Raw genomic sequence first — 23,594 nt, forward strand, 5'->3', positions numbered from 1 at the left:
GATGATGGGTGAAATGTTAAATGCTGAGGTGAGGGTTTAATGAATCAGGATTGAAAGTTTATTCTGGTACAGAGGACATTGCAGAGAGCCGGAGGTCAGTTTTATCGCACATACTTCACCTTGAGTGAAATAGAATTTTCCTTTATGAGCTTTGTGGGACAATCATATGAACGAGGACGAAACAAGCAGGAATAGCTGCAGGTCTCAAATAGATGAAGACATATTGTGTCTACGGAGAACAAAATTCAATTTAAGACTTTGTTAAAGTAACAAATACGTTTATCTTATTGACATGCATTTCAGGATATGACCAGTGAGGTCTTCCCACGAATAGAAAAGGGCAAATATTATCATTTTTATTATTGGATTTTGTTCTGCAAAGAGGTAAATTACTGAGTAACAAACAAAATAAGTAAGTTTACCATTTCATTTATTATTTTATGATCACATTATAAAACATTGTACTGTAAATGCACTCAAAAACATGAAACGGCTTTCATGTCTTATAATGATAAACTTTTAGTCTCCCAAATTGCAGTTCACAGTGTTCTGTCTGACTCACGGTCTTCCCGTCTCTCTCTTTCTCTTCTGTCTCTGTGTTTTTTTTGTCAGCCCTCCTGAAGGAGAAGATTCACCCGTCACCTCTCCAGATCCCCAGAGACAAGAATGGTTTGCTCAGTACTTCTCCTTCTGACCTTTGCATTTAGAGCATGTCAACCAAACACAAAAAAGACAAAAAAAGTGATGTCTTATTTAACAACACATTATTTCATTTGTTTTATTTCTCCACTGTGAATGGGTTTTTGTTTTAACTGTGATGATAGGTATGTTTGACATTTCATTTACTGCAGTTTCTCTATAGAGTGGTATGATGCTGCTAAAAATTATTTGTTTAAAGAAATTAAAAGATAGTCTAAACTGTATCTAATTTTAGAATGCCACCGTAATGACTTTGTTACAGCTGCATATTCAATTTTGGTAGGATTAAATTGTTTGTATGGATGTCACAACACAGATATAATGATGTCTCACTAATTTTAAAATAAATGCATATTTTATATTTATATTACTGGTGTATGCGTAAGAATAAATATTTATTGTTACATTTAATGAAGTGTGTCTGTTATGTGAGGGAGCTTTTACCATTCAATGAGCCAAAAGCTGAGACCATATGATTTAAAATGCCTGTATTTTCATAAACACATCAGTACATATTGCCCTGAAAGAAGAAGAAATAAACACTTTTATGGTTCATTTGGCTTTTTCTTGATGTAAGAACACTTATACTAAACTACAATTCAGAGGTAAGGGGGGCGTTTGTGTTAACCTTTATTATATAAGATTTAAAATACATTGCTTCAACATCATAATTTCATAATTATTTATTTTTACTTTTTAATTGCCAGGGTTTCAATATACAATATGTTACATGAAAATTTCAAAGTTATATACAATTTGTAAATACAATTATTACAATAATGAAAGAGAAATAAATAAATAAGGAAAAAGAGAAAGGAAAAGTACACAGGGATTTTTAACAGAAACAGTTAAGGATGGAGCACAGGCTTAATTTCTTAATAGCTTTAGTATTTTTGGAAGATGAAAGATCTTTGATGTATAGTCGAGTAAATAAAGGCTTTTGATGTGAGAATTTTTTTACGATGAATATGAGACTTAGCAAGTAACAAGAGAAAATTTATTATGTAATATTCATTTTCTCTTGTTTTGTTTGGGATATAGAAGCTCAACAATACATCTTTAAATAACAATGTAAAATTCACCAGTCAGTTATTGTTAATATAATTACAGAAATCAATCCAAAATAATTTCGTATAATCACATTTATTTATTTTTACTTCCTTCAGATATAAAGACATTTATTTACGTCACTTTATACGCTTGTCAGTAATATATATATATTTTTTACACATACGTATTTTTCGCATCAATTTAGTGACTTTTATTCTTGAAGGAGGAGGTCTTGACGTACGGTACGCTCGACTTCATTCTGAGCCGAAAGAACTGACAGCTCTATTACGTCAAAGTACCGCGAGAGCGAGTCGAAATTAGACTTCTCCGTATGATTTCTCGAATCAGTCTCGCGGTACTTTGACGTCATTCTCCTGTCAGGTCTTTCGACGCCGCATAAAGTGGAACAAGTCTGTAGTCGGCCGCTTCCAGCTGTTGGGTTATACCATTTAAGCAAAAATAGGGGTGTTCCGGTTGTTGCATGCTGTAAATTTCTTTACAGCCAAAGCCGATATAAAAATAACAAAATAAACAATTAATAATCTAAGATAAGTGCTTTTATAATAATATAAAATCTTTACATTAGGTTTTTCTTTGCTGTACTCCAAAGCTTTTTACAAGCACGTCCCTACCAGAAAGACAGCTGTAGTAGCGCTCAAGCGCCAAAACTCAAAACAGGAAACACATCCATGTGTGTGAGTGTGCTATGTCAAAAACAGTGCTGTGAGGGAGAAAAAAAATCATTTATTTCACTTTTATGATGTGAATGTGTGTAGTAGTTTGCAAACATAACAGGAATGGATTGAACACATATAGTAAGTCAAACTTGATACTACATTTACGTTTGTGAATTAGCATATACGAAGCTGACACAACTCGTACAATTTAAAGTCTTGGTAAGATAAAGGTTCACGTTATTTATTAGCTACGTAACCGTTAAACTATTTGTGCTTACTAAGGTTTTACTGCTATTACCATGGTTAAACTATGGGTATCATTATAGTGAGAAATAAGTGAAACTGTGGTTGGTAATACTATGAGTTTACCGCAATCACAATGGTTAAGCTATATACTAGTTAATGCAGTGAGGCTAGTGAAGTTGTGCTTAGTACTATGGGTTTACTCCAAGTACCGTGGTTAAACTATATGATTACTGCAGTTAATACAATAGTACATTTCTGCTTACTATAGTTTTACTACAAATTCCATGGTTGAACTATGGTTTAGTTACTATAGTAAAACAACTGCAAAATATGTGGTTAATATGGTTTGACTACAGATATTATAGTTAACCATTACATAAGAGATGTAAGATCTTTAACTACTCTCTTCCAGGATACAGCATGTCACAGAATGAATCCTGACTGAATTAGTACACAAATAAATATGATGCTCACTCCGGATCAGGTGTCCTTGATAGGACTGGTTTTTGAGACCTATGTGATGGAGCACCACAAGAATGACGTACTTCAGATCTTACAGGAGACCAGTGGAAATGCCCACTACCCCGTTGTAGTGAACGCCATGACGTTATTTGAGGATAATATGGAGGTCGGAGAGTGTTTTAATGCATTTCCCAGCCAGGTGCTGCCTATATTTGACAATGCCTTACAGAGGGCCGCTCTGTCCATATCTCAGTCCTGCTTCCCACTGCAGCAGAGCTTCACCCTCAGACATCATCTCCATGTACGAATATCAGGTAAGCGGGATTAAGTACATCCACCTTAAAGGAAAACACCAACGTTTTTCAATATTTTACTATGTTCTTACCTCAACTTAGATGAATTAATACATGCGTATCTTTTTTCAATGCGTGCACTTAATCTTTGTACAGCGCGTTGTGAATGTGTTAGCATTTAGCCTAGCCCTATTCATTCCTATGGCTCCAAACAAGTATGGTGGCTTTATTTTGTGCCACCATACTTACTCGTGTTACTACTCATGTAACAGTCTTTAAATAGGGAAAACATGGAAGTGTTTGGTGGCTTCTAAATTCATCCCTGTTTGGATCCTAAGAAATGAATGGGGCTAGGCTAAATGCTAACACATTCACAACGTGCTGTACAAAGATTATAAGTGCACGCATTGAGAAAAGATGGGTATGTACTCATTCGTCTAAGTTTAGGTAAGAACATAGTAAAATATTGAAAAACGGTGGTGTTCTCCTTTAATGAATGACACCTGTGTAAGAGCTCAACAGTAAAGATTTCGAGTATATAAATGTGATCCAGACCACAAAACAAGTCATAAGTAGCACGGGTATATTTGTAGCAATAGCCAACAATACATTGTATGGGTAAAAATGATCTTTTTTATACCAAAACTCATTAGAATATTAATTAAATCGCATGTTATATAAAGATATTTTGTAAATTTCAAGAAATAAATAATATCCATATTGCGATATGCACATTTGCAGAACTTCAATAATTTTTATATATATATTCTGCCACCCAGATTTCCATTTATAACCATTATAATGAATTATACACTGCAAAAAAAAAAACTTTCTTAGTATTTTTGTTTTGTTTTTAGTAGAGATATCTAAAAATTCTTGGATTGAGGTGCTTTTTCTTGATGAGCGGAACGACCCAAGAAAATAGGTCTAGTTTTTCGACCAAAAATATCAAGTTTAAGTGATTTTGTGCATAAAACAAGCAAAAAAGTCTGCCAATGGGGTAAGCACATTTTTCTTGAATCTGGTGTTTGGCAGATTTTTTTGCTTGTTTTATGCACAAAATCACTTAAATGTGATATTTTTGGTCTAAAAACTAGACTAATTGTCTTGGGTCGTTTTGCTCATCAAGACAAAGCATCTTAATTTAAGAATTTTTAGATATTTTTACTGAAAACAAACCAAAAATACTAAGAAATTTTTTTCTTGAAAATAATTTTTTGCAGTGTAATGAGGTGGCTTCTGTTGTTTTTCACCAGGAAAGTCATTGTACATATTTCTATGTGTGGCTACTGCAAAGTCCCTGCTAAATTTATGCCACCATAAACCTGCAGACTGTCAGTTTCATTTGCTTTTGCAGGCTTGCACCTCTTATAGCTTGTCAATGCGACGCACAGAGGCCCGGGTTTACAACACTTTACAAACAATTAGGCCACAACACAAGGTGACAGACAGCTCATTTGTCCTGCCTGAAACTGTTACCTGTTATCGCGGTCGCTTCCTCTGATCTAGTGTCATAATGCTTGTGTGCAATATGCTGATCTGTTTTTCACTGTAGCCACAGTCTCATTATGTATCAGGATGTTCGCTCGTGGAAAACATGGTTTGGAGAGAGATCAGATGACACTTTGGCTAGATGAAGGTGGTTAGGTGTGAATGTAAGCAAGATGAGCAACAGCGCAGCGGGAAGTGTATTGATCTGGATGGCGGATGCTTCATCTGATCAGGTCTGAGACGAGGGCTGTCTGACACAGGTGTCGAAGAAAGGAACCTTTAAATTAAACGTGATTGGGCTTTTCAAGGCAACACCTGCTGAAAAATAATAGTATTCAGCTATCATTAAAACATAACAAAATCTTGGTAACACTTTATTTTACGGTGTCTATGTTAGTAATAACAGTTAATTATGCATAATTACATGCAACTAAACCAAACCCTATTCCTAACCCCAACCCTACAGTAAGTACATGTTGTTGATGATTATTACTTGGTACTTAAATATATAATTACAATGTAACAGTGACGCCTTAAAATAAAGTGTAACCAAAATCTCTTATATGTAATGTGTTTTGAGTCTTTTTCTAATGGGATTTAAGGGTGTTATATTGGTTCCCATCCACCAGATAACATCCCACCAATATAACCCAACACATTACTATTTTAGACCCACACCGTTTTCATTAAAACCAGTATTCCTCATATAAACCAGTAAACACAATTCCTATTAGATTAGATTTAGTATGCATTAGATTTTTCAGCAGGGATGTAACAGCAAATGTAAAAATGGGACATCTGATAAGATCCCATGTAAATGTTAACAGTCTGTGTTGCCAAGACTCAAACTTCCACAGGGAACGTGTCAGCAATAATCAGCTGACTGACCTTTTCCCATTCCCGGATGTGTTATTATGTTTGCCTTTGTGGATGGAGGAGAGTTATAAATAGGCACAGTCCAGACTTTAACCATAGATCCAACGTGCTTTGAGTATAAAAAGGGGATCTGAAAATAGGACAAGCAGCCATAAAAAGCCCAATAGTCCACTGGCCATATCACATAACCATGACGTGTCCTGAGGCTTTTTGTCATTTATGTCCAGGTGGATCATACACTGTTAACCTGCTGTGATTGCATGATTTACCTTTCGGATATAAATGTAGTATAAGTACACTGTGAAGAGTTTAGTAAAATAGAGTAGGCTGCTTAACTTGTTATTTATTAACAATATTAATGCTAATTCTAATGTATATTATTGGTGACCCTGTTTGTGAAATCCAGACTGAAGTCTCTTAAAAAGCACCAATGGTCCAATTCACGATTTTACATTTCCTTTGGTATGTAGGTGTGTATGAGTACAAGTTAACGACATGCAAAAGGTACAAACCCCAAAGTAAACGATGAGGCGAGTTATCGTCTCCAACGTAAATCTCTTTTCTTGGACTACAACAAACACACGGATTGTAGGCAACAGTTTACTTCCTAGGATTGGTGATGTAGTAAAGACCGACATTATAATAATTCCTCCCGCTTCAGACTCCGCCTGTAAGTTAACTCCTGTTAGCATTGCATTGTGAGCGAATCTTTTAAAACATAGTAAGGAGCGTCACATTTCTAGCTGACGTCAGAGGTATTTAGACCAATCACAACATACAGATTAACTGGCCAATCAGGGACACAGAGCTTTTCAAATTCATGCGTTTCAGGAAAAGGGTAAAATCTGGAGCTACAAAAATGTACAGTATGTGGAAATGTTGTGGGTAGATGTGACTGAGAGGTCGTGAACAGATTTAAACACTCAGGAGAAGTTGGATGAGTTTGAGAAGATGTGATATTTTATTTATTTACCCCAATTCAGGCCAAATAAAGGCAATAAAAATCATCAACATTAAAGAAGAAAGTAAATTGACATGAGAGTCAAAACAAAACAAAACAATCAAAATTTATAATTTTCAGCTGCTTAGAAACAGAGCTTAATAAGAAATAACATTTGAGAGCCTACATCAGACTTATGTCTTCACCTCTCCTTTCTCTCTCAAGACTGACACTGTTCGACTATTTATAGACCTGAAACATACCTCTGAAATTGGCACATACCAACACACCATATAATACAGGGGTGGCTCAGGTGAGCAAACAATAAAAGCTTAACAACAGCCAAAATACTAAATATACAAACCTAGAAAATTGCAGACCATTATTAATATAATGCAAGCTCATATTTGGCAAAGCCACAATATATATTTACAGCTAATAAATTAAATTAAATGAATAAATCAAACTCTGGGTCACTTCCTGTTGACCCAGAAGTTATAGCGTAATTTCAAGCTATTTGAACCTGCCCATTGCAGCAAACTTCCCTTTAAACAGACCAAACGGGATATGCTGGTAAGACACAATGATGGTACCTTGAAACTCTGTTACCTTTTAAACTAAATAAACAGACACATAATTAATAAAAACATGTGTTGTGCAGTTATTGTGATCAGCTATTGTTATGAAGTGAATGGCATGATTCGAACAGTAAGAGATGTGTAAATGGCTGTAGCTATAGCATATAAATCACCGTAGTGTTAGATGTCAAAAATGTGCACACAAAAGCTACGGGATAAATGAGTGTATTGATGAATGGCTGTAATTAACAAATAATTAGAAACAGTATGATGGTTAACGAAATACATAAACACACTATACCAACATATAAAGGTAACATACTCAGTCTTTACCTTATGGTAGGTAGCGCTCCGCTACCGTGACGGTAGCTATGCGCTCTGTCACAGGAAAATAATGTTTTTTTAACCATAAACCATGCAAACATTGAATTATACAAAATACACAAAATAACATTGTTTTTGGCAATGAAATAGGTGCTCTTTAAAAAAAAAAATTCTAATAATTTACCCACATGTCATCCAAGATGTTTGTCTCTCTTTGTTCAGTCGAGAAGAAATTAAGTTTTTGAGGAAAACAATTCAGGATTTTTCTACATATAGTGGACTTTAGTAGACCTTAACAGTTTACAGTTTCAATGCAGTTTAAAATTGCAGTTTCAATGCAGCTTCTAGGGGCTCTAAACAATCCCAACCGAGGCATAAGGGTCTTATCTAGCAAAATGATTGTCATTTTTGCCCAAAAAATATGTACGAACCGCACACTGTAAAAAAAAGCTGTAATTATGCAGCTGGTTGCCAGTAACTTACTGTAAAAGAGAAAGACTGAAAATGTTTCATGTTCAGTTAACTTTGAACAAACTGTTGCCGTGAATAACATGCATTTAAAGGGGACAGAGAATGAAAAACCATTTTTACCTTGTCTTTGTTGAATAATGGTTGTCTACCCACATTCGCAAACATACAAAAAGTGCTAAACATGCTAAACATCTCAGTCTCATAGAAATTCTTCTTTTAGAAATGTCAGCCAGAAAACAGCCCAATATGAAAAACTGATGCTTATGACATCACAGGCATCTCACTGCCCATCCACTTTAAAATAATTGGCTACATTTTTTGAGTGGCAGCAAAGTCAGCCAATCAGTATTGAGATTGCAAGTTAAGCCAGTACGGGGAGCCAAATAGGTGCAAAACCACTTGTTTAAATTCCCCCTTTTAATAGAGCTTTTTGAGAGGTTTTTAGGAAGCTTCTAAGGCATTATAGACCCAAACAAAAAAATTTTTGTCTACATGTCACATCACAGAACAAGGATAAATACTCCGTTCAATCATTCTATGTCACCTTTAAAATCTACAGTAAGTTACTGGCAACCAGCTGCCAGTAATACTGTAATTTCTACAGAATTTTTTACTTCTCGTCCTACTTATTATATTATGCAAAAATACTTTTATTTTGTATGCGATTAATTGTGATTAATCCTTGCCCAGCACTAATTTTGTTAGATTATATTAGATTTTATGTTGAAAACAGTAAATTACCCCAAAAAAAGACTTTAGCTGGGTTTTCAATGGCCGGGCCACACTTCAGCCAAACAACCATTGGCAAGTAATGCAATCAGTAAAGTCTAGTTCAGGATCTTTCAATACTATTTTTCTTTCATGAGAATTATTTTTTTAAATATAAATATACAAATGTATTGATGCATAAAAATAAACGGCAATACAGGTAAAGCATTTTGGGTTTTAAAACGAATTTGGGATTTATTGTAAATTCTGAGTTGTTAATCGATTAAATAAAATTAATTTAAATACATGCTACACTCTAAAAAAAAGTGCTGGGGCTGGGTCAATATTGGACAGAACACACCACTGGTGTAAAAATGACCCAATGCTGGGTTGTTTAACCCATGGTTGATAACAATACCAAGCAATTGGGTTAAAACAACCAAGCATTGGGTCATTTTTAACCGAGTGACTGGTTCTGTTTTTAACCCAATCCTGGGTTAAAAACAACCCAGCACTTTTTCAAGTGTATTAATAAAACTTAATTGTCAGTGAAGTTACCCGTTAAAATCATTGCACTGTTGCTTAATGATGCATTGCCAGCTAAATTACTGTGAGTTCCTAGCCCTGAATCTGCTTATCTGAAAACTGCAGAATGACATGCAGGACAAGAATATGACGATGGTTTTAGATGGAGTGTAGGCTGAGATGGAGGCATGTGTTTGATCCCCAGTGTATGTGGGATGGATGGTATTGCATTGTGATGAAGCCAAATGCTTTTCTATCATCCTCCAGGACACAATTGCCATCACCTGTAATTACACGCTCTTCATCTGTAGCCCCGCAGACGTGACTCATCGAAATAAACAGACTTTTTCAAAACCTTTTCTCTGCAGCTTCCTTCTGCAATCAGTCTGTGGTTAAATAGGAATGAGAAACAAAAAGCAAAAAGTTTCATTGGCTGAGTAGCTTTAACTTTTTATGATGTTACATTTTATGATGCAAGCATGTCTTGCCAGGTCATATTCAAATATTAATATAGTTGATTTATTATGCAAGAAAGTGTAAGACACTGTAATGCCTCTTTTTTTGAAACATGGACTTTGCCATCAAGCAGAGATCTCACAACTATACTGGAATTACACTGACCTCTAGTGGTAAAAATTATAATGTGTTTCTTTATATTATGCAAAAAATATATTTCTCTGGGCAAAAATATGTTTTAAATAGATGCTCAATGCATTTTGTAGAAAGTAAAGCTTAATTAAATATAATTTAGAATTTCAAATAGGGCTATCAAAAGATTAATCGTGACTAATCACATACAAATTAAAAGTGTTTGCATTACATATTTGTGTGTGTATTGTGTGTAATTATTATGTATATATAAATACACACATACATTTAAGAAAAAAAATGTATGTAAATTTTTTATTTATATATATATATAATAGATAATTATATTAAAATAAAAAAATACATCGCGATTAATCGCATACAAAATAAAAGTGATTTTTTTGCATAATATGTTTGTGTGCTCTGTGTAATTATTATGTATATATAAATACACGCACATTCATGTATGTATTTAAGAAACATTTACATGTTTATTTATGTATATATTTATTTCTATTTGTATATATTCTATATGATATATTAATAATCTGAAATGAATATATGTATTTGTGTGTGTGGTATATACATAATAATTACACACAGTACACACACATATATTATGCAAAATAATCACTTTTATTTTGTATGCGAATAATCGCGATTAATCTTTGCCCAGCACTGTAATAATTACACACATTGGAAACAAAAACAAACTATTATTTTGTATGCAATAAACCTGATTTCATCTTTTGACAGCCTTAATTTCAAAATATACAAAAAATACACTGGTTATTTTGTAAACGTATTTCAAAAATTATTTTAGCAAATATTTTTTTTGGAAATTTTTTGTTATATTTTGAAATGTATTTTCAATTATATTTGAGAGTATTTTTTGCTGTATGACACAAAAAATAAATTCTGTCAACATTATGTGTCCTTTTGTGTTGATTTTGTGTTCAAATATTAAACAAGTTGTGTTAAAAGTAACACAAAATGTGTTGTTTCAAATAATAACACAGAGATGAGTGGATTCTGGGACAACGCATTTAGTGTGTTGTCCCAGAATCAACACTGTGTTGTTTTTAACACATTCGTTCTAAGAGTGTATTGTTTTTTGTAAGGTTTTTAAATGTCCTAATATAACTAAGGCCTAGTCCTGGATTAATCTTAACCCTGTCTGAGAAACCGCCCGCATATGATTAGTTTTCATTTAAAGTAGATTATTCTTGCTTTGTCCATTTTTTGCTGATGAGATTTTACATATTTTAAAATTGAATCATATTTTAACAGATCTGCTTGGTTGCAGGGTTGCCTGTGTGTCCTGAGCTGACCAGAGATCACATTCCCAAAGCCAGAGACGTGGGACACTTCCTATCCGTAACAGGAACGGTCATCCGCACCAGCGTGACAAAAGTGCTGGAGAGCGAGAGAGACTACATGTGCAATAAGTGCCGGCATGTGTTCTCGGTGCAGGCCGATTTCGAGCAGTTTTACACCTTTGCCCCTCCCACCAGCTGCCCCAATGAGGATGGATGCAGTTCTTATAAATTCACCTGTCTGTCAGAAAGTGATGCTTCACCAGCCGCCTGCAAGGACTACCAGGAAATCAAAATTCAAGAGCAGGTAAAATATTGCGGCATTAGAAGTCACACGTGTGGTTTAGTGGTTAAAAACCACATGACCCTGAACCACAAAACCAGTCATAGGTCGCATGAGTATATTTGTAGCAATAGCCAACAATACATTGTTTGGGACAAAGTTATCATTTGTTATGCCAAAACTCATTAGGATATTAAAGATCATGTTCCATGATGATATTTTGTAAATTTCCTACCTTAAATATATATAAAATGTGTTTATCATTATTAATATGCTTTGCTAAGAACTTCATTTTGATGACTTTAAAGGCGATTTTCTGAATATTTTGATTTCTTTTGCACCCTCAGATTTCAGATTTTAAAATAGTTGTATCTCGGTCAAATATTGTGCTGTCCTAACAAACCATACATCAATGAAAAGCTTATTTATCCCCTTTAAGATTATTTATAAATCTCAATTTCAAAAATGGACCCTTATGACTGGTTTTGTGGTCCAGGGTCATATATCACTTACAGAGATATACCAAAGTCGCACCACTAGGTGGCCATGTTAGCAGCGCTTCTGGGCAGTTTTGCAAGGCTAAACTCCTATCTACTTAAATGGGAAAAGACAGATATCTCAAAATTCACATGCTAGAATCACAATTAAGGAACATATTTCCCCCAACAATTAACTTAAAGGGACATTCCACTTTTTTGAAAATATGCTCATTTTCCAGCTCCTCTGGAGTGGAGCATTTGATTTTTGCCGTTTTGGAATCCATTCAGCTGATCTCCGGGTCTGGCGGTGGCGCTTTTGGTATGGCTTGGCACGATCCATTGAATCTGATTGGACCATTGGCATCGCGCTAAAAAATAACCAAAAAGTTTCAATATTTTTCCTATTTACAACTTGACTCTTCTGTAGTTACATCATGCACTAGAGCGACGGAAAATTAAAAGCTGTGATTTTCTAGGCAGATATGGCTAGGAACTATATTCAAATTTTGACGTAATAATCACTGACAAAACAATGGCATGAATGCAAGATGTTTTTTAAATTAAGGCAGCTCAAACATGCATTTTTGTCTGGGACTAGAATAAGCCCTATAGGGAAAACTGCCCCTTAATTTAAGAAACAATTTATATGCCAGCTTAGTTCCCTGGGACAAATATAATATTCTTGGTTGACACTTAACTCTTTCCCCGCTAGCATTTTTTTAACAAGTTGCCCGCCAGCATTTTTTGTGATTTTCACAAAAATTAAATTCCTTCCAGAAAATAAATAAAAATACAATATATCAAATGAATGAACTTTTCGTACTATCTTCGTTTGTTCTTTTTTTATCACCTCTCAAATATAGGTAGTTTTTTTTTAAATACAAAATTTTGAACAAAAAGCAGCGACGGCATTTTTGCAAAGGACTTTTGTTAGAGATCCGATTCAGAACGATGATCAAAAATACACCGAGTTTTAACTGTGAATGCATTTCCGTGAATGCTTTAGTGTTTTATAAGTTGGGTTAGTGCGCCACCTAGTGGATATTAGCGGAAATAGGGATTACCGTAAAAACTCGTCATTGGCATGGAAGCATTTTCTCTTAATTGGCGGGGAAATAGTTAATAACTTACTGACCAATGATCTTTATCAACAGGTTCAGAGACTATCAGTAGGCAGTATCCCTCGGTCTATGCTCATAATCTTGGAAGATGATCTTGTGGACAGCTGTAAATCAGGTAAATTTGGTAAAGCTATAATATCATTACATGTGTTTCTCTGTTATGATGATGTCATTTTTTCTGGCAGGTGATGAAATCACTGTGTATGGAGTGGTCAGTCAGCGCTGTAAGCCATTTTTTCAGGATTGTCGCTGTGATGTTGAGATTGTGTTGAAAGCGAACTATATCGAGGTCAATAATGAGCAGTCCACCACAGCTCTGGGGCTGGAGGACATTCAGAAGGAATCTGAAGAATTTTGGTACAGGCACAAAAATGATCCATTGGCTGGTACGCAGTTTAAATCATTTATCTCGGTCCTTGTGTTGTACAACATATGAACAATATAATGATATAAATTTCACTCCACAGTTTCCCTTTGTCTCCTCTGTGACAGTTAAAAGAGATTAAAAGACATTTCTCTTTCTGATTGCCTCCAAAACCAAATTTTGGTCCCTGTAGAGAAATTTCAATTGATGAGTTTAATAAAAAAAATTCACAATACTTTTTTTTTCTTTGTTAGTAATGCTTGTTATGTCATATGTGTTTAATTCAATTCAAGTTTATACGTAATATGACATAAATGACATCTCGAATCATGGACCAATGGACCATAATATTACATCTTAACAACTTGGTAATGCTTATGGCCATTGAGATAGCTAGACAAAGGCAAAAAAATTCAGACAGAATTCTTGTTTAGACAGAATTGATAAGCAGATACTGATCCCAGTACTGTTAAAAAATTCAGTGTTGGAAGCTCACTCCATTCAGAGTGAATTTACAATGCATAAAATCTCTCTCTCTATCTCTATCTCTCTTTCTCTCTTTGTTGGCCTTTTGAAGGCAGGAACCAAATCCTGATGAGTCTTTGCCCTCAGGTGTTTGGGATGTATGTCGTGAAGCTGGCCGTTGCTATGGTTTTGGCAGGTGGGGTACAGAGAATAGATGCCTCGGGAACCAAGGTGAGAGGTATGCGTTCACACTCCTCATAATAGGCTGTCGGCTTACAAAGCACAGTGTAGAGGCGTGCTTCACAAATGTATTACTCTTGTGAATAGACTTATTCAAAGTATGTACTTTCTGTAGGGGAGTCTCATCTGCTGCTCGTGGGTGATCCAGGGACTGGAAAGTCACAGTTTTTAAAGTATGCTGCAAAGATTACACCACGCTCAGTGCTTACGGCAGGAATTGGATCCACTAACGCAGGTTTCACACATCTTTGTCTCAGTAAACAGTATAATGTATAGTATGAGCTGAATATACAACTTGTTGTGTACCACGTGAAGAATTCTGATATGTATATCACATTATATTGATAACATCCTGTTATTGCTATGTTGATAAGTAGATTAAAAAAAACTTGCATTCCAATTTATTAGCAAAGGTATTTGCATTGCACAGTGAACACATTGAATTGTTTGAAGTGCATGTTGTGTCACTGAACACTTTAAACTAAAAATGTAGATGCCGCAAAAAGCATACAAAAAAGTGCATTTAAAGGTGCTTTATGCAACTTTTAAAAGGATCTCTTAACAGAAATGCAATAAAATATACATTATAAGTGGTGTATAAAGACCTTACACAATGAACTGTATTGTTTTTATAACCTTCGAATGAGGCGTTTTTATCTACATACACCTTACATAGATGTCGACATTTTGCCCCGCCTTGTTTCTACAGTAGCCCTAAACGGAACGGTAACTACGTCAGACGATGGTGTGTTTGTCCTGTGGTGGCTACCGTAGCTTCTCAATGCATTTCAAAAGGGAGGGGTGAGCTGTGGACTAATGCGGCTTTCACATAGGAAGCGGTGTGTGCTGCGCTTGCCGCTGGGTTCAGCGCAGCCAAGCGATTTGTGCTCTGCTGGCCAGACCAAAGTAGGCGGGTTTTCAATAAATTACTACAGTTTATTTTTTTAGTTAAATAGTGGATGAGAAATACAGAGACTGATGTTGCCCGTCTCCATTTCATGTAACTTTAAGCTGCCTACCTACAACGAACTACTTGACTTAAAACACACCTGACATGCCGACTTTAATTGCTACGTGTTTCCATGACACGGCTTTCCTTCCGATTTCTCTGTAGAAGCTCTGGGAAGTCCGAGTATAATCTCTTTGTCCATTTTGTTTGAATGCCCCATGTCTATTGGCCGCGCTGGGAATCGTCACAGAGTGCAGCGCAAAAGTTAAACTATTTTGAACTTTGACCGCTTGCGCTTTGCTCGACGCAACAACAAACCGCCCTCGCGCGACGCAAGCCATTGAAATGAATGGGTTTCATAGCGCAATGCGCACCGCGTCCTATGTGAAAGCCGCATAAGACGTTAGTTGCGATTCACAATCTCACCGCTAGATGCTGCTAAAAATCTACACACAACACCTTTAACTCTTTCCCCGCCATTGACGAGTTATCTCGTCCATTAAGAGAAAACGCTTGCCTGCCAATGACGAGAATTTCCGACTTTCCGCAATACTGCTATTATCCACCATGTGGCGCACTTTCGCAACTTATACAACCCGGAAGTAACGCCTCACGTGAAAGAGAAAGAACTCTGTGTATGTTTTAAAGATCGCTCTGCATCTGATCCCTATCAAAAGGAATTATCTCAGCTTTATGCTCAAAATGTTGTGTTTTTGAAGAAACCTACACATATTTGAGAGGTGATAAAAAGAGAACTAATGATATACTGTATTTACAGAAGAAAATTTTCTGGAAAGCATTAAACTTTTGTGAAAATCATGAAAAATGCTGGCGCTTGCTTGCAACTTTTTAAAAAAAAAACGCTGGCTTGAAAAGAGTTAAGTGAACAGATGTATAAAATTGAAATTTAATTAAATAATTAGGTGCATTAAGTAAACATTCATCAATCTGAAATAGTCTGTATCAATACTAAGATGTATCAGTACTAGGGGCTGGAATATTGATACACTGTTATAAAGATATTGCAATAGTTACGTGTATCAATATTTTTGCACAGCCTAAATCGGACACGTCTCACATTTATTTAATTACTTTTAGCACAAGATAAAAAATTCATAACTGGGAAAAGTTTAATTAAACTTGCATTTACTGACTCATGCTGCATATGTTTCCCACATTTTTTTTACAGTAGGTAATAGTCTAGTATTATAGTATTTTAGATTTAGCCATTCATGTGAGAGCTTTGTGAAGATTTTTCATCATTACACTATTTTGTTCATGTTTACGTCAATGTGAAATGCTGCAGCATGGTATAAATGTATGTTGTTAATACACCTCTGTATGTGTGTATCAGGTCTGACGGTGGCAGCTGTGAAGGACTCCGGTGAATGGCATCTGGAGGCAGGAGCCCTCGTCCTCTCTGATGGAGGTCTGTGCTGTATCGATGAGTTCAACAGCATTAAAGAGCATGATCGTACCAGCATTCATGAGGCCATGGAGCAGCAAACCATCAGCGTGGCCAAAGCCGGGTGAGTTCTGGGAGAAATGAAGTCACAAGCACGGGGATCGAATTAAGCCCTTCCATTCTTGTACCATTTTATACATTTGCGTTATTGTGTTTTTGTTCATGTTAAAAATATATATTTAATAATATACATAAAATATATAATAATCAAGTTTCATGAGTTAGTGTGAATAAATGTCCTACTTCTTGTGTAGAATGGTGTGCAAACTGGACACAAGGACCACCATCCTAGCAGCGACTAACCCAAAGGGCCAGTATGACCCTAATGTGTCTGTATCTGTGAATGTGGCTCTGGCCAGCCCACTCCTGAGTCGGTTTGACCTTGTGCTGGTTCTGCTGGACACCAAGAACCCAGAGTGGGACAACATCATCTCATCCTTCATATTACAGAATAAAGGTTAGTATCACAAGAAGATGGCTTCATGTGTTGCAATCTTGATGCATTTTAAGACCGCAATTGTTCAACTGCATGGGGGCGCTTGTCTTGATTACTGATGGTCATACATAGGCTGTGAAAATATACATACATACATAGATACAGGTCATTGAAAGTGCTTGAATCTATTTTATGCAAGGGAAAAATATCCATATTATTTTCTGTGTAGTGTAGTATTATAAAAATGTTAGACTTTTTAAGCACACGTGCTAAACTGTTTGCTTTAAATGCTTATATCTTCTGTATGCGAATGTTGATTCATACCAGAATGCTTTTTGCATACGGTAATTGTGTTTGACACATGAAAACGTCTCGAGTTACTTATGTAACTGTTGTTCCCTGAAAAGGGAACCATGCGCTGCGTCTCCCTTGCCATACTTTCTGCGTCCCTGTAACGCCATCTTTGGCAATATTTCAGATAGCGATATACTTCCTGGCTCCCGCCTCACCTTGTCTTTGTCGTTAAGCCTCACCATTGGTTGAATTTGATATACACATTCAGACGCACTTACCCCTGGAGGCGTCCCTAAAGTGTCACCGTAGTGACGCAGCGCGAGTTCCCTCGAAAGGGAACTGTAACAATGTATCTTAAAAGGTAACACGATGTAACCTTGGTCTCACTTGAAATGTGTCCCCATATTTAGTTCTTGAATTTAAGGGTATCGGACCTGAAAAGTCCTTGAAAGGTCCTTGAATTTAAAGTTAACTAAGGTGTGGGAACCCTGAAAGGGCACTGATCAGGCAGTTGGCCATTTAAAGGGCTGGCTCAGTTTAAATTGCTTGTATTTCCTGTAACTACTCCATTTAATATGACTGGTCTCATGCACACATCGTAATGACTTGCAAGAAAATGTATTTTATTCATTTTAACGCCTCTCTTTCTTTCTCTCCCAGGAGCTCCTAGTGAGTCGTCTTGTTTATGGAGTATGGAGAAGATGAGGGCCTATTTCTGCCTGATCAAAAGCCTTCAGCCTCAAGTGACACAAGAAGCAAACATCATACTGAGTCGCTACTATCAACTGCAGAGGCAGAACGACAGTCGTAATGCGGCCCGCACCACCATCCGCATGCTGGAGAGTCTCATTCGACTCGCTGAGGGTCAGATGCTACAAACAGACCCTTTATATCTCTGTCTGTCTCTGCTTTTTCGAAATATTTCTTTTGTGGTATTTTCTATACCATCATCTACCAACAAACCCATTGTTAGCACCATTCTTTACCAATATATCAACAGAAAAAAGGAAGGAATTACTTGTTTCAACTTATTGTATATATTATCTGTGTATTTCAGCTCACGCCAAGTTGATGTACAGAGAGACTGTGTCAGTTGAAGACGCTGTTGTCGTCGTGTCTCTTATGGAGTGCTCTATGCAGGTATATACCTCTATTAGCCACTTTGTTACACAGTTAGAACGCACAAATATATTATACTTAACTTGACCAAATGGTATCCAAGTGCGATTTCCCAACTCCGCTTTGGTCTGCGATCACACTACACTTTATGATCCTAGCCAAACAAACTGTACTCGGGTATGGTATGCATAGTGTAAGTACACCCTTTAAAGGAATATTCCATTTTCTTAAAAGAAAAATCCAGATAATTTACTCACCACCATGTCATCCAAAATGTTGATGTCTTTCTTTGTTCAGTCGAGGAGAAATTATGTTTTTTGAGGAAAACATTGCAGGATTTTTCTCATTTTAATGGACTTTAATAGACACCAACAATTAATACTTAACTCAACACTTAACAGTTTTTTTCAACGGAGTTTCAAAGGACTATAAACGATCCCAAACGAGGCATAGGGGTCTTATCTAGCAAAATGATTGTCATTTTTGACAATAAAAATAACAAATATACACTTTTATAGCACAACTTCTCGTCTAAATCCGGTCGTAATGCGCTAGCGTGACCCCACGCAATACGTCATCACGTCAAGAAGTCACAGAGGACAAACGCGAAACTCCGCCCCAGTGTTTACAAGTGCGTTGAAAGAGGACCGTTCCTACGTTGTTGTATGTCAACTGATACTAATTAATGTCTTTGTGTCAGTTTATTGTTTACAATGGTCTGCAAATGTGCATTTTATATATGTAACACGTGACCTCCCTACGTCACTACGCATTTACATTAGGTCGCGCTGGATCGGATCTAGACGAGAAGTTGTGCTTTAAAAGTGTGTATTTGTTATTTTTCTTGTCAAAAATGACAATCGTTTCGCCAGACAAGACCCCCATGCCTCGCTTGGGATTGTCTACAGTCCTTTGAAACTCCGTTGAAAAAACTGTTACGTGTTGAGTTAAGCGTCAATTGTTGGGCTCCACCAAAGTCAATCAAAATGAGAAAAATCCTGCACTGTGTTCCTCAAAAAACATAATTTCTCCTCGACTGAACAAAGAAAGACATCAACATTTTGGATGACATGGTGGTGAGTAAATTATCTGGATTTTTCTTTTAAGAAAATGGAATATTCCTATAATAGCATTGTTGTGGACTAAGAAATGTTTTAACCTTTGTTTTGCCACAGGGGGGCGCTCTGCTTGGCAATGTTAATGCGTTGCACACTTCCTTTCCTGATAACCCCTGTGAGCAGTACAGAACACAGTGTGAGGTTGTGCTCGAAAGACTGGGCTTGACCGATATCCTACACAAAGAGCTCCAGAGACTCTCAAGGTAAAAGAAAAGTAGTATTTATTTTTATACAATGAAGCGTTTCAAGTTTTATTAGTCACATAAACAGCCATACACCATATGAAATGTAGTGAAATGCTTAGTAAGACTTAAAGGGATAGTTCACCTTAAAATGAAAATTGTGTCGTCATTTACTCATCCTCATGTTGTTCTAAACCTGTATGAATTTCTTTTTTCTGATGAACACAAAAGAAGATATTTTGAGAAATGATGGTAAACACACAGCAGATAGTGATCATGGACTTCCATAGTAGGGAAAAGTTTTTTTTAAGTATTGTGATAAATGATGAAGAAAATATTTTGATAAATTATGGTAACCACACAGATGACAATACCCATTAAATTACATTATATTTTTTATTCCTACTATGGAAGTCAATATCGGCTGTGTGTTAACCATCATTTCTCAAAATATCTTCTTTTGTAGTTTTGCTTAAAGATGACCAAAGAGTTTAGATATTTTTCCTATTTAAAACTTGACTCTTCTGTAGTTACATCGTGTACTAAGATCGACGGAAAATTAAAAATTGCGATTTTCTAGGCAGATATGGCTAGGAACTATACTCTTATTTCTGCATAATAATCAAGGACTTTGCTGTCATAACATGGCTGCAGGCAATGATATTACGCACTGCCCGAAAATAGTCCCGGGAGATCGGCTGAATGGATTCCAAAACTGTAAAAATAAAATGTTTAACTCTAGAGGAGCTGGAAAATGAGCATATTTTCAAAAAAGTGGAGTGTCCATTTAAGTAATAGATCTACACACACTAGTAATATGTACATATAGGTTTTAAAACCTGTAGAAAATTCCCAATAGCAACCATTTCCATGTATTCTTCCAGGCTACAGAACACAAGATCAAGCTCTCCTGAAGGGACCGTACCACATACTGAACACACAAATGGGAATGAGGCTAACAAAAATCACAGTAACGGCGAGCTGACCACTGAGTCCGACCGAGGCCTAGACTGGTTCCACTCCTTATCCAGCCCGACCGGTACCGATTCAATTGTTCACGCCTCCCCCGTCGTCACCTCGACTCAAAACGGCACATCGGCACGACGCATGGCAGTGTTGCCTAGCAACAGCGGCGGTTCTGCTCACCAAAAGGATTCAGCACCGGAGAACAATGTAGGTATCTCCAAGAAAAAGGCAGACAAACCCACTACAGTGGTAGACAGTGGCTCCAAAAAGCTCAGAGGCAAAAGGTTAAAAGCGATAAAAGCGGTTCTCATGCAGAGTGAGGACAGGGGCATTGAAGACAGAGAAGATGCAGAAAATGATCTTGAAGTGTTTATTTCAGACACGTGTCCTTCACACAGCACACCCATGACAGTAAAGAAACTCACTAAAAGGAAAAGGCAAACTATCAGTTCATTTGAGATTGATCAGGAGCCTGAGGGTGCCGAAAACTTACGTGCCAAACTCACAAACTTCACCTTTAAGCCCAGAAATAGATTAACTCATGCAGGTCCATCAGATGATAACACTTGTTCAGATATCTTTCTGAAAGACAGTGAGCGGAGGGAACCTACAGTGTCTCGATTGCAAGAAAAAGAACCGGTTGATGGGAATCAGTCAAGCCCACATTGGCCAGCAGAGGGCAGCAATAGTAAAGAGAAAATTGTGATGGGAAATAAAAACAAAACCAAAGATCCCTCAGAGGTTTCCAGTGAGGACACCAGAGCTAAAAATGGAAATTTCAGAGAGATTGAACATAAGCAACAGATGCCATCGAGAACAAACAGGCTTTCTCCGGGTGAAAGCAGCGACAATATCAATAAACAGCCACCATCCCTGACAAAACAAGACCAACCTAAGGTGGCCAGCTCCACTCTAGCTAAACTTTCCAGATTCTCTTTTATTGCCTCGACTGAGGAAAAGTCTGGTGATGAAACAACCCCAGTTCCACCTAAGGCCAAAACCTTTATAAGCACCAGTACAAACAACACACCAACAAACGTACGAGAAGAAATCGCAGATTCTACCGCACAGATAAATAGGTCACAAAATAACACGACCCTAAAGACGAGGAAAAATATAACCGCAGAAGAACCAAAGACCATCACACCACAGACAGGGTACATAAGGACAGAAACCTCCGTTATACGAGAAGCAGCCAGGCAGAATGCTGAGAACCCAATGAAGAGGAGATGTTTTGAATTGGGCTCCAAAGGCCCTGCAGAACTCTTTACAGGTCATTCTTTGTTCAGCTCATCTGTCATAGATGATGATGATGACGACCTGGATGTTGAATGGAACTGAGATGTTTGCTGTTTGTTGAGTGTTTTGTACTATTTGGCACAATATTTTATTTTTCTGTTTCTCTTTGAAATGTAATGTGTTGAATGAAATGTGTTTCAGTAAATATCGTTTACATTTTTATAACTGGTTTCAGTGTCTTCAGTGTATAAGTTGCTTATTACATTACAGACACTGCTCTACATTTTTGTACATTGTCAGAAAACTGGGAGGTATGTACTGGCACAAAATAGGGTGCATATTATTACCTAGGAGGTACATACTGGTACTAAATAGACCGCTTGGAGGTACCTACTAATAGAAAAAGGGGTATATACTAGTACCTCGGAGATACGTACTGGTACCGAATAGGGTGTATATTAGTACCTCGGAGGTACCTACTGATAGAAAAAAGGAGTGCATACTAGTATCGGAGGTACGTACTGGTACTGAATAGGGTGCATATTAGTACCTCGGAGGTACGTACTGGTACCAAATAAGGTGCTTATTAGTACTTAGGAGGTACGAACTGGTTCCAAATAGACTGAATATTAGGAGTACCTCGGAGGTACGTACTGGTATCGAATAGGGTGCATATTAGTACCTTGGAGGTACTTACTGGTACCATATAAGGTGCATGTTAGTACCTTGGAGGTAAGTACTGGTACCAAATAAACTGCATATTAGTACCTCCGAGGTACTTACTGGTAGTTAATAGGGCGCCTAGTAGTACCTAGGAGGTACGTACTGGTACCAAAGAGGGTGCATATTAGTACCTAGGAGGTATGTACTGGTACCAAATAAACTGCATATTAGTACCTCAGAGGAACATACTGGTAGTAAATAGGGTGCATATTAGTACCTAGGAGGTAGGTACTGGTAGCAAATAGGGTGCATATTAGTACCTTGGAGGTACGTACTGGTACCAAATAGGGTGCATATTAGTACCTAGGAGGTACGTACTGGTACCAAATAAACTGCATATTAGTACCTCGGAGGTACGTACTGGTTGTAAATAGGGTGCATATTAGTACCTAGGAGGTACGTACTGGTAGCAAATAGGGTGCATATTAGTACCTCGGAGGTACGTACTGGTACCAAATAGGGTGCATATTAGTACCTCGGAGGTACGTACTGGTAGCAAATAGGGTGCATATTAGTACCTAGGAGGTACGTACTGGTATCAAATAAACTGCATATTAGTACCTCGGAGGTACGTACTGGTATCGAATAGGGTGCATATTAGTACCTAGGAGGTACGTACTGGTATCAAATAGGGTGCATATAAGTACCTCGGATGTACGTACTGGTACCGAATAGGGTGCATTTAAGTAACCCGGAGGTATGTGATGGTACCAAATAGGGTGCATATTAGTACCTCGGAGGTACGTACTGGTACCAAATAGGGTGCATTTAAGTACCTTCGAGGTACGTACAGGTACCAAATAGGGTGCATTTAAGTACCTCGGAGGTACATACAGGTACCGAATAGGGTGCATATTAGCACCTCGGAGGTATGTACTGGTACCAAATAGGGCGCCTAGTAGTACCT

The 23,594-nt window shown here is 37.0% G+C and overlaps 2 protein-coding genes across 3 annotated transcripts in view; both read left to right on the plus strand.

The window, feature by feature from the left end:
- Positions 1–1,252, plus strand: part of fam184ab (family with sequence similarity 184 member Ab) — a 172,382-nt gene extending 171,130 nt beyond the window's left edge. For both annotated transcript variants that reach the window (XM_055187037.2, XM_055187038.2), the window contains one exon: positions 613–1,252. In XM_055187037.2, coding sequence (XP_055043012.2) covers positions 613–694 — 82 coding nt within the window. In that variant the 3' untranslated portion in view covers positions 695–1,252. The remainder of the gene's footprint in view (positions 1–612) is intronic.
- A 1,866-nt stretch (positions 1,253–3,118) lies between these two features.
- mcm9 (minichromosome maintenance 9 homologous recombination repair factor) lies at positions 3,119–22,189 on the plus strand. Its single transcript, XM_055186826.2, has 12 exons — positions 3,119–3,448; positions 11,235–11,551; positions 13,161–13,242; positions 13,313–13,513; positions 14,069–14,194; positions 14,312–14,431; positions 16,500–16,674; positions 16,865–17,067; positions 18,001–18,204; positions 18,398–18,480; positions 19,635–19,780; positions 20,644–22,189. Exons 1-12 carry the CDS (start codon positions 3,136–3,138, stop codon positions 22,064–22,066), a joined length of 3,393 nt encoding a protein of 1,130 aa, XP_055042801.2. The 5' UTR covers positions 3,119–3,135; the 3' UTR covers positions 22,067–22,189.
- The last annotated feature ends 1,405 nt before the right edge of the window (positions 22,190–23,594 follow it).

Source organism: Misgurnus anguillicaudatus, chromosome 18 (genome assembly GCF_027580225.2).
Source record: "Misgurnus anguillicaudatus chromosome 18, ASM2758022v2, whole genome shotgun sequence".
NCBI classification, from domain to species: domain Eukaryota; kingdom Metazoa; phylum Chordata; class Actinopteri; order Cypriniformes; family Cobitidae; genus Misgurnus; species Misgurnus anguillicaudatus.

Excerpts from the sequence above, each read along its gene's own strand:
- mcm9 (XM_055186826.2), top strand. The coding sequence starts at position 3,136 with ATGATGCTCACTCCGGATCAGGTGTCCTTGATAGGACTGGTTTTTGAG. Across the intron at positions 13,243-13,312 it reads TGTGGACAGCTGTAAATCAG|GTGATGAAATCACTGTGTAT; the intron begins GTAAATTTGGTA and ends TTTTTCTGGCAG. Across the intron at positions 16,675-16,864 it reads ATCAGCGTGGCCAAAGCCGG|AATGGTGTGCAAACTGGACA; the intron begins GTGAGTTCTGGG and ends CTTCTTGTGTAG.